The 12662-nt window shown below is 44.9% G+C and overlaps 1 protein-coding gene across 1 annotated transcript; it reads left to right on the forward strand.

Moving 5' to 3' along the window:
- The first annotated feature begins 674 nt into the window (after positions 1-674).
- Positions 675-1568, forward strand: LOC125548849 (acidic endochitinase SE2-like). Its single transcript, XM_048712377.1, has one exon. The coding sequence runs from the start codon at positions 675-677 to the stop codon at positions 1566-1568; it is 894 nt and encodes a 297-aa protein (XP_048568334.1).
- Positions 1569-12662: the final 11094 nt, after the last annotated feature.

Raw genomic sequence — 12662 nt, forward strand, 5'->3', positions numbered from 1 at the left:
CGTTCCTCTGGATCCCGCTGTCCCGCGCCAGCCAAGACGGAGAGGATGGGGAAAAGCCCCGCCGGCGCCCAGCCGGCCAGGCTTCGCCCGGCGGCGCTATGGACGGCGGCGAGGAGGGGCGAGGAGGAGACTCGAAAGCTCACTTTGGTCACTATATACGCCTTTCGGTGATTATATGGTCACTGTCAAAAGGCATATATATTGGCCGTATTCTTGAGTAAAAATGACCAAAGTGAACTTTGAACACAAAATACAAGGGTGCTGCAAGCTGCCAAGCTGCGTATACGTTTTGTCCAGCACTCTGCCGGGATAGGAAACAGAGGAGTTGAGTGCGGTGCAGCATTTGCAATTTGAACGCAGTCCGTTTCACTAATCTGTCCGACTAAATTAAGCAAGGAAACAACCCGCCGCAAACGGAATTTTTCTACCCCTCAGCTTTACTTAACCGTAACCACTCTACTACAATATATAGGTAACTAAATTCAGATGCAGAAGCGGACGTGAGACGGCACGAAAGCCACTAAAAAAAGCGTACCTGACGCTCCCCAAACCACTATAAAATCCAAACATCCCCAATAGCCATCACAACGCAAAACACAGAGCACGTCTCCTCACTAGCCTCCGCCGTCCTGTACTAGGCTACTTGCATAGGCACGTGCCGATTGATCCCAACAATGGCGAGCCGTTCTCTCACTCCCGTCCAGCTCACTTCCACCCTCTTCGTAGCACTCCTTGCCACGTGCCACGCCGGCAGCATCGCCGTGTACTGGGGCCAGAACGACGGCGAGGCATCGCTGGCCGAGACGTGTGCGTCTGGGAACTATGAGTTCGTCATCCTCGCTTTTCTCCCAAAATTCGGCAAGGGCCAGACGCCACAGCTGAACCTAGCCAGCCACTGCGACCCTTCCTCCGGTGGATGCAGAGGCCAGAGCAAGGACATCAAAGCGTGCCAGGGCCAGGGTGTTAAAGTCCTGCTCTCCATCGGCGGCGGCGATGGTAGTTATGGCCTCTCTTCTCCTGGCGATGCACGACAAGTTGCCTTGTACCTCTGGAACAACTACCTGGGCGGTTCATCCTCGTCCGGTCCCCTCGGCGACGTCGCGCTCGACGGCATTGACTTTGACATCGAGCAAGGCAGCGCCAAGTTCTGGAACGATCTTGCCACTGACCTGAAGAATTTGGGAAAGAACGGAGGCAAGACTGTATTGCTGAGCGCGGCACCGCAGTGCCCGTTCCCGGATGAATGGGACGGCGGTGCGATCAGCACGGGACTGTTCGACTACGTGTGGGTGCAGTTCTACAACAACGAGGAATGCCAGTTCAGTGCGGGACAGGGGGCCTTCATGAATGCATGGAAGAAGTGGGAGTCAGTGCCGGCCGGGAAGATCTTCTTGGGGCTTCCGGCTTCCAAGGACGCGGCGGGCACGGGGTTCGTCCCTGCCGGCGAGCTCACTTCGCGTGTGTTGCCGCTCATCAAGGTCTCTTCAAAGTACGGTGGTGTCTTGCTATGGTCCAAGTTCTATGATGACCAAACAGGCTACAGCTCCGCCATCAAGAGCGATGTGTGATAGTTCTCTCTAGTCTATTTGGTTTGGTTGAGTTGTTATTACTGTGTGTCTTGTGTCATGTATCATAGGATCGTGTGTTAATTGTTTGAGATGACATCAGATATTGCCATATGTGAATATATGAATAAAAACACAGTATAGTTTCTTTGAACCAAGTCCCATATTACATTAAATTTTGAACTCCATATTTTACATCATGCACTACACTGCTTTTGATTCTACAGAAAAGTAAGTGTACAATATTTGGTCAATCAACTGTGGTTCTAGTTCAATATTGGTCCCTCAGTTTGAATACCATTCACCAACAACATGACACCTCGACTTTTTAAGAGTAATAACCTTCGCCATCTTGCAACTGGAAGGAATTTTATAGATGATGTTGAACTAGGACTAGTGCTAGAAGAAGAAGTTATTATTCAAAGAATAACTTTTTGGAAAATACTCCCCTTGAATTATGATTCAGTTATTCATGTGCACTTGCAGGACATCAACAAGTCATTTGCATATCTCAAGAGACAAAAGAGACTCTAATATTTTCTTGGATGATTAAGGGAGAATAGTCGGCCAGATTTATTTTCCAAAATTTTGGGAGTACAAAGTTTACAATACAACTGAACTAGCCAACAAAGGCCAAAACACTATTCAAACAACAAAAATTATACAGAGGTAGATAATATAAGAGAACATGAGTGGTTGTTTTACCATATGAGAAAGTTATTTGCATAGCGTAGACAAAATAGGTTGCCTCATCTTCATTTATCAAGCCTTGGCCTTACGTCACATGTTCGGTTGGGAATATGATCAAGATGCAATTATAGAGATGATTATGTGTCCATGTATATCCATGATTTACTAATATTCTCCTTCAATATCATCTTGACATAGGTTGGCGCATACTTTATTTTTTGTGAAACTCTTTGTTGTATGATGTTATGATAACAATCGCTAGCCATTGTGGATATGAGAACACATATCTGAAGATTAGCATATCATCTGTCGATGACCTTGTTTAGGAGGTCATGAGTATATATGTGATATTAATATGATAATAAGACTTGCGAGTTGGTAGAACATAGTGTGAGACATACCTATTTTGAGATGTAGTGCAAATTGTCATTTGTTGGTCTAATGTATAGTGTATATGCCATGATCCACACCTGAGGTCATCATACATTCTCAGGATGTGAATAGACCTTCTTAGGGTCTATCAACACTTGTTCGTAACTGGATAGTCATAAAGGTGATTTTAGATCTTTCTCCCAAGCATTCCGCGAGGCATGGCCGAACAAGATAGGATTTTTCCCTCCGACTTGGAGAGATGACTCTAGGGCCTCTTGATTGGCTAGACTAAAAAGATGCATGGCTGTGTAACCAACTTAAGTGCTAACCTTATCGATGAATCTATATCATGAGTTCGGGAGATGTTGAGCCGCTCGACAATGATTCCAAATACTCATAATGGGTTCGGCAACATATATCCCGAGGTATAGCATATGCCACATTGTGAGGTTCATCTACATGACTTTGTGAGCACTTATGAGTTGGCACATCTTGCTAGGGGCCACTACCAACTATGGTCCAAGTTAGAGTAAGTTAGAGTTCGAGTAGTGTACTTGGGGCCTGACTAGGTACTCAAGGGTCGACTGAGTTTATGTAGGCTGCTCACAACATGTGTAACTGATCAAGAACATATGGGTTCACACATTTACGGGGGCAACACCCACTATGATTCGTCTGAGTGGATAAGCAAATGAAGTCATGTTGGGTTACGGGTGTTGCAGCCCATCTAAAGATATATGTAAATGCAGAAGTATGGATTGGTTAAGAGCTGCTTGATTGATTGTCTCATGAGGGGTTTGGAAAACTCAAGCTATTACCAACACCACACCCAAGTCTTGTGACCGAATCTAGCAATATGCCATGTTATGTTCCACCTCATGCACATGGATAACTTGTATGCATCACATCTATGATGCTATGACAAACAGCACGAGGGACACAGGACGCAACACCGACGCTCGTGTCATCTCTACTTCTGCTAGGTCTGCGCATCTAGTGGTAATCTTGTGGTCTATAGTAGGATGATATTATTGGTTTATGTGGTAGAAAACTCATTTTTACATTAGTCTTAGCTTACCTGAATCCCGATAGGTTCCACAATGTGCACTAATATGTTGATTGTTGGGGAACGTAGCAGAAATTCAAAATTTTCTACGCATCACCAAGATCAATCTATGGAGAGACTAGCAACGAGGGGAAGGAGAGTGCATCTACATACCCTTGTAGATCGCTAAGCGGAAGCGTTCAAGTGAACGGGGTTGATGGAGTCGTACTCGTCGTGATTCAAATCACCGATGATCCTAGTGCCGAACGGACGGCACCTCCGCGTTCAACACACGTACAGCCCGACGATGTCTCCCACGCCTTGATCCAGCAAGGAGAGAGGGAGAGGTTGAGGAAGACTCCATCCAGCAGCAGCACAACAGCATGGTGGTGGTGGAGGAGCGTGGCAATCCTGCAGGGCTTCGCCAAGCACCACGGGAGAGGAGAAGACTTAGGGAGAGGGAGGGGCTGCACCAAAGGCATAAGGTGTGTCTCTTAGAGGCCCTCCTACCCTCACTATATATAGGGATCCCAAGGGGGGGTGCGCCAGCCCTAGGAGATCCAATCTCCTAGGGGGCGACGGCCAGGGGAGGAGTCCTCCCCCCCAAGGCACCTAGGAGGTGCCTTCCCCTGCTGGGACTCTTCCTTTAGGGTTTCCCTAGGCGCATGGGCCTCTTGGGGCTGGTGCCCTTGGCCCATGTAGTCCAAGGTGCACCCCCTACAGCCCATGTGGCCCCCGGGGCAGGTGGCCCCACCCGGTGGGCCCCCGGGACCCTTCCGGTGGTCCCGGTACAATACCGATGACCCCGAAACTTGTCCTGATGGCCGAAACAGGACTTCCTATATATAAATCTTTACCTCCGGACCATTCCGGAACTCCTCGTGACGTCCGGGATCTCATCCGGGACTCCGAACAACATTCGGTAACCACATACAAACTTCCTTTATAACCCTAGCATCATCGAACCTTAAGTGTGTAGACCCTACGGGTTCGGGAGACATGCAGACATGACCGAGACGTTCTCCAGTCAATAACCAACAGCGGGATCTGGATACCCATGTTGGATCCCACATGTTCCACGATGATCTCATCGGATGAACCACGATGTCAAGGACTTAATCAATCCCGTATACAATTCCCTTTGTCTAGCGGTATTGTACTTGCCCGAGATTCGATCGTCGGTATCCTTATACCTTGTTCAATCTCGTTACCGGCAAGTATCTTTACTCGTTCCGTAACACATCATCCCGTGATCAACTCCTTGGTCACATTGCGCATATGATGATGTCCTACCGAGTGGGCCCAGAGATACCTCTCCGCTTACACGGAGTGACAAATCCCAGTCTCGATTCATGCCAACCCAACAGACACTTTCGGAGATACCTGTAATGCACCTTTATAGTCACCCAGTTACGTTGTGACGTTTGATACACCCAAAGCATTCCTACGGTATCCGGGAGTTGCACAATCTCATGGTCTAAGGAAATGATACTTGACATTAGAAAAGCTTTAGCATACGAACTACACGATCTTTGTGTTAGGCTTAGGATTGGGTCTTGTCCATCACATCATTCTCCTAATGATGTGATCCCGTTATCAACGACATCCAATGTCCATGGTTAGGAAACCGTAACCATCTATTGATCAACGAGCTAGTCATCTAGAGGCTTACTAGGGACATGGTGTTGTCTATGTATCCACACATGTATCTGAGTTTCCTATCAATACAATTATAGCATGGATAATAAACTATTATCATGAACAAGGAAATATAATAATAACCAATTTATTATTGCCTCTAGGGCATATTTCCAACAGTCTCCCACTTGCACTAGAGTCAATAATCTAGTTCACATCGCCATGTGATTAACACTCACAGGTCACATCGCCATGTGACTAACACCCAAGAGTTTACTAGAGTCAGTAGTCTAGTTCACATCACTATGTGATTAACACTCAATGAGTTTTAGGTTTGATCATGTTGCTTGTGAGAGAGGTTTTAGTCAACGGGTCCGAACCTTTCAGATCCGTGTGTGCTTTACAAATCTCTATGTCATCTCCTAGATGTAGCTACCACGCTCTATTTGGAGCTATTCCAAATAACTGTTCTACTATACGAATCCAGTTTATTACTCAGAATAATCTGGATTAGTGTCAAAGTTTGCATCGGCATAACCCTTTACGACGAACTCTTTTACCACCTCCATAATCGAGAAAATTCCTTAGTCCACTAGTTACTAAGGATAACTTTGACCACTGTCCTGTGATCCGTTCTTGGATCACTCTTGTACCCCTTGACTGACTCATGGCAAGGCACATTTCAGGTGCGGTACACAGCACAACATACTGTAGAGCCTATGTCTTAAGCATAGGGGACGACCTTCGTCCTTTCTCTCTACTCTGCCGTGGTCGAGCTTTAAGTCTTAACTTCATACCTTACAACTCAGGAAAGAACTCCTTCTTTGACTGATCCATCTTGAACACCTTCAAGATCATGTCAAGGTATGTGCTCATTTGAAAGTTCCATTAAGCGTTTTGATCTATCCTTATAGATCTTGATGCTCAATGCTCAAGTAGCTTAATCCAGGCTTTCCATTGAAAACACTTTCCAAATACCCTATATGCTTTCCAGAAATTCTACGTCATTTCTGATCAACAATATGTCAACATATACTTATCAGAAATTCTATAGTGTTCCCACTCACTTCTTTGGAAATACAAGTTTCTCATAAACTTTGTATAAACCCAAAATCTTTGATCATCATCAAAGTATACATTCCAACTCCGAGATGCTTACTCCAGTCCTTAGAAGGATTGCTGGAGCTTTGCATACTTATTAGCATCTTTCAGGATTGACAAAACCTTCCGGCTGTATCACATACAACCTTTCCTCAAGAAAATCGTCGAGGAAACAATGTTTTGACATCCTATCTGCAAGATTTCATAAATAATGCAGTGATCGCTAACATAATTCCAACAGACTCTTAGCATCGCTACGAGTGAGAAAATCTCATCGTAGTCAACTCCTTGAACTTGTCAGAAACTTCTTAAAGACAAGTCGAGCTTTCTTAATGGTAATACTTACCATCATTGTCCGTCTTCCTTTTAAAATCCATCTGCACTCAACAGCCTTACGACCATCGAGCTGTTCTGCCAAAGTCTACACTTTGTTTTCATATATGGATCCTCTCTCGGATTATATGGCCTCGAGCCATTTTGGAATCCGGGCCCACCATCGCTTTTCCATAGCTCGTAGGTTCATTGTTGTCTAGCAACATGACTTCCAAGACAGGATTACGTACCACTCTGAAGTAGTACGCATCCTTGTCATCCTACGAGGTTTGGTAGTGACTTGATCTGAAGTTTCATGATCACTATCATAAGCTTCCACTTCAATTGGTGTAGGTGCCACAGGAACAACTTCCTGTGCCCTGCCACACACTAGTTGAAGAGATGGTTCAATAACCTCATCAAGTCTCCACCACCCTCCCACCCAATTCTTTCGAGAGAAACTTTTCCTCGAGAAAGGACCCGATTCTAGAAACAATCCCTTATTGCTTTAGGATCTGAGACAGGAGGTATACCCAACTGTTTTGGGTGTCCTATGAAGATGCATTTATCCGCTTTGGGTTCGAGCTTATCAGCCTGAAACTTTTTCACATAAGCGTCGCAGCCCCAAACTTTTTCAGAAATGACAGCTTAGGTTTCTCTAAGCCATAGTTCATACGGTGTCATCTCATCGGAATTTTGTGGTGCCCTATTTAAAGTGAATGTGGTTGTCTCTAATGCCTAACCCATAAACTATCGTGGTAATTCGATAAGAGACATCATGGTATGCATCATATCCAAATAGGGTGCAGTTATGATGTTCGGACACACCATCACACTATGGTGTTCCAGGCTGTATTAGTTGTGAAACAATTTCCACAATGTCTTAATTCTGTGCCAAACTCGTAATTCAGATATTCATCTCTATGATCATATCATAGATATTTTATCCTCTTGTCACGACGATCTTTCAACTTCACCCTGAAATTACTTGAACCTTTCAATAATTCAGACTCGTGATTCATCAAGTAAATATACTCAACATCTACTCAAATCATCTGTGAAGTAAGAACATAACGACATCCACTACATGCCTCAGCACTCATTGGACTGCATACATCAAAATGTATTACTTCCAACAAGTTGCTTTCTAGTTCCATTTTACTGAAAACGAGGCTTTCAGTCATCTTTCCCATGTGGTATGATTTGCATGTCTCAAGTGATTCAAAATCAAGTGAGTCCAAACGGTCCATTTGCATGGAGTTTCTTCATGCATATACACCAATAGACATGGTTCGCATGTCTCAAACTTTTCAAAACGAGTGAGTCCAAAGATCCATCAACATGGAGCTTCTTCATGCGTTTTATACCGATATGACTTACGTGGCAGTGCCACAAGTAGGTGGTACTATCATTACTATCTTTTGGCATGAACATGTGTATCACTACGATCGAGATTTTAGGTGTAAGACCATTGAAGGTATTATTCAAATAAACAGAGTAACCATTATTCTCCTTAAATGAATAACCGTATTGCGATAGACATAATCCAATCATGTCTATGCTCAACGCAAACACCAAACTTGATGGTAGAGGGAGCGTGCGATGCTTGATCATATCAACCTTGGAAACACTTCCAACACATGTCGTCAGCTCACCTTTAGCTAGTCTCCGTTTATTCCGTAGCCTTTTGTTTCGAGTTACTAACACTTAGCAACCGAACCGGTATCTAATACCCTGGTGCTACTAGGAGTACTAGTAAAGTACACATCAACACAATGTATATCCAATATACTTCTATCGACCTTGCCAGCCTTCTAATCTACCAAGTATCTAGGGTAATTCTGCTCCAGTGGTTGTTCCCCTTATTACAGAAGCACTTAGTCTCGGGTTTGGGTTCAACCTTGGGTTTCATGAAGTATCCCTTCTTGCCCTTACCCTTCTTGAAACTAGTGGTTTCACCAACCATCAACAATTGATGCTCCTTCTTGATTTCTACTTTTGTGGTGTCAAACATCACGAACATCTCAAGGATCATCATACATGTCCCCGATATATTATAGTTCATCACGAAGCTCTAGCAGCTTGGTGGTAATGACTTCGGAGAAACATCACTATCTTATCTGGAAGATTAACTCCCACTCGATTCAAATGATTGTTGTACTCAGACAATCTGAGCACAAGCTCAACAATTGAGCTATTCTCCCTTAGTTTGCAGGCTAAGAAAATCGTCGGAGGTCTTATACCTCTTGACGTGGGCACGAGCTTGAAATCCCAATTTCAGCCCTCAAAACATCTCATATGTTTCGCGACGTTTCAAAATGTCTTTGGTGCCTCAACTCTAAACCGTTTAACTGAACTATCATGTAGTTATCAAAAATGTGTATGTCAGATGTTCACAACATCCACAGACAACGTTCGAGGTTCAGCACACTGAGCGGTGCATTAAGGACATAAGCCTTCTAAGAAGCAATGAGGACAATCCTCAGTTTATGGACCTAGTCCGCATAATTGCTACTATCAACTTTCAACTAAATTTTCTCTAGGAACATAATTAAATAGTAGAACTGAAAACGCGAGCTACGACATAATTTGCAAAAACCCTTTGACTATGTTCAGGATAATTAAGTTCATCTTATGAACTCCCACTCAGATAGACATCCCTCTAGTCATCTAAGTGATTACATGATCCGAGTCAACTAGCCCGTGTCCGATCATCACGTGAGACGGACTAGTTAACGTCGGTGAACATCTTCATGTTGATCATATCTTCTATACGACTCATGCTCGACCTTTCGGTCTTCTGTGTTCCGAGGCCATGTCTGTACATGCTAGGCTCGTCAAGTTAACCCTAAGTGTTTTGCTGTGTAAAACTGTCTTACACCCATTGTATGTGAACGTAAGGATCTATCACACCCGATCATCACGACGTGCTTCGAAACGACGAACTGTAGCAACGGTGCACAGTTAGGGGAGAACACTTCTTGAAATTTTAATGAGGGATCATCTTATTTACTACCGTCGTTCTAAGCAAATAAGATGTATAAACATGATAAACATCATATGCAATCAAATAATAGTGACATGATATGGCCAATATCATATAGCTCCTTTGATCTCCATCTTGGGGCTCCATGATCATCTTGTCACCGGCATGACACCATGATCTCCATCATCATGATCTCCATCATCGTGTCTCCATGAAGTTGTCACGTCATCTATTACTTCTACTACTACAGCTAACGGTTAGCAATAAAGTAAAGTAATTACATGACGTTTATGTTGACACGCAGGTCATGAATAAATTAAGACAACTCCTATGGCTCATGCCGGTTGTCATACTCATCGACATGCAAGTCGTGATTCCTATTACAAGAACATGATCAATCTCATACATCACATATATCATTCATCACATCCTTTTGGCCATATCACATCACATAGCATACCCTGCAAAAACAAGTTAGACGTCCTCTAATTGTTGTTTGCATGTTTTACGTGGCTGCTATGGGTTTCTAGCAAGAATGTTTCTTACCTACGCAAAGACCACAACGTGATATGCCAATTGCTATTTACCCTTCATAAGGACCCTTTTCATCGAATCCGATCCGACTAAAGTAGGAGAGACAGACACCCGCTAGCCACCTTATGCAACTAGTGCATGTCAGTCGGTGGAACCTGTCTCACGTAAGAGTACGTGTAAGGTCGGTCCGGGCCGCTTCATCCCACGATGCCGCCGAATCAAGATAAGACTAGTAACGGCAAGCATATTGAACAAAATCAATGCCCACAACTACTTTGTGTTCTACTCGTGCATAGAAACTACGCATAGACCTAGCTCTGATACCACTGTTGGGGAACGTAGCAGAAATTCAAAATTTTCTATGCATCACCAAGATCAATCTATGGAGAGACTAGCAACGAGGGGAAGGAGAGTGCATCTACATACCCTTGTAGATCGCTAAGCGGAAGCGTTCAAGGAACGGGGTTGATGGAGTCGTACTCGTCGTGATTCAAATCACCGATGATCCTAGTGCCGAACGGACGGCACCTCCGCGTTCAACACACGTACAGCCCGAAGACGTCTCCCATGCCTTGATCCAGCAAGGAGAGAGGGAGAGGTTGAGGAAGACTCCATCCAGCAGCAGCACAATGGCGTGGTGGTGATGGAGGAGCGTGGCAATCCTGCAGGGCTTCGCCAAGCACCGCAGAAGAGGAGAAGAACTTGGGAGACAGGGAGGGGCTGCACCAAAGGCAAAAGGTGTGTTTTTGAGAGGCCCTCCTACCCCACTATATATAGGGATCCCAAGGGGGGGTGCGCCAGCCCTAGGAGATCCAATCTCCTAGGGGGCGGCGGCCAGGGGAGGAGTCCTCCCCCCCCCCAAGGCACCTAGGAGGTGCCTTCCCCTGCTGGGACTCTTCCTTTAGGGTTTCCCCAGGCGCATGGGCCTCTTGGGGCTGGTGCCCTTGGCCCATGTAGGCCAAGGTGCACCCCCTACAGCCCATGTGGCCCCCGGGGAAGGTGGCCCCACCCGGTGGGCCCCCGGGACCCTTCCGGTGGTCCCGGTACAATACCGATGACCCCGAAACTTGTCCCGATGGCCGAAACAGGACTTCCTATATATAAATCTTTACCTCCGGACCATTCCGGAACTCCTCGTGACGTCCGGGATCTCATCCGGGACTCCGAACAACATTCGGTAACCACATACAAACTTCCTTTATAACCCTAGCGTCATCGAACCTTAAGTGTGTAGACCCTACGGGTTCGGGAGACATGCAGACATGACCGAGACGTTCTCCAGTCAATAACCAACAGCGGGATCTGGATACCCATGTTGGATCCCACATGTTCCACGATGATCTCATCGGATGAACCACGATGTCAAGGACTTAATCAATCCCGTATACAATTCCCTTTGTCTAGCGGTATTGTACTTGCCCGAGATTCGATCGTCGGTATCCTTATACCTTGTTCAATCTCGTTACCGGCAAGTCGCTTTACTCGTTCCGTAACACATCATCCCGTGATCAACTCCTTGGTCACATTGCGCATATGATGATGTCCTACCGAGTGGGCCCAGAGATACCTCTCCGCTTACACGGAGTGACAAATCCCAGTCTCGATTCGTGCCAACCCAACAGACACTTTCGGAGATACCTGTAATGCACCTTTATAGTCACCAAGTTGCGTTGTGACGTTTGATACACCCAAAGCATTCCTACGGTATCCGGGAGTTGCACAATCTCATGGTCTAAGGAAATGATACTTGACATTAGAAAAGCTTTAGCATACGAACTACACGATCTTTGTGCTAGGCTTAGGATTGGGTCTTGTCCATCACATCATTCTCCTAATGATGTGATCCCGTTATCAACGACATCCAATGTCCATGGTTAGGAAACCGTAACCATCTATTGATCAACGAGCTAGTCATCTAGAGACTTACTAGGGACATGGTGTTGTCTATGTATCCACACATGTATCTGAGTTTCCTATCAATACAATTATAGCATGGATAATAAACGATTATCATGAATAAGGAAATATAATAATAACCAATTTATTATTGCCTCTAGGGCATATTTCCAACATTGATCACATGCTCGAATGATGAAACTACCTTCAAAATTGAATGGTATCCCTTGAGATGATTTTGACATGGAACCTTCTACACCTAAATGACCGCAAACATGGATGGAAGGGTGAGCTTACTTTTGGGATGCGGGTGGTCTAATGGGCATCGACTTTAAGATATCGCTCCACCAATCCATGCCATCTGTAAAAAAGAGAGGGGGAAAATTAGTGTGTTAATAATGTGCTTTAAGGAAATATACAGGTCCATCAAAATGACTAGACCGAAGGCCTCTCGGGCGTCATATTGAAGAATTCATGAAGATTTGGGTCATCACCTTCGAAATCTTTTATATCTAAATAGCTA

Source organism: Triticum urartu, chromosome 3 (assembly GCF_003073215.2).
Source record: "Triticum urartu cultivar G1812 chromosome 3, Tu2.1, whole genome shotgun sequence".
Lineage (NCBI taxonomy): Eukaryota > Viridiplantae > Streptophyta > Magnoliopsida > Poales > Poaceae > Triticum > Triticum urartu.

Bases quoted from the DNA above. Each gene is read 5' to 3' on its own strand.
- LOC125548849 (XM_048712377.1), top strand. From the start codon at position 675: ATGGCGAGCCGTTCTCTCACTCCCGTCCAGCTCACTTCCACCCTCTTC.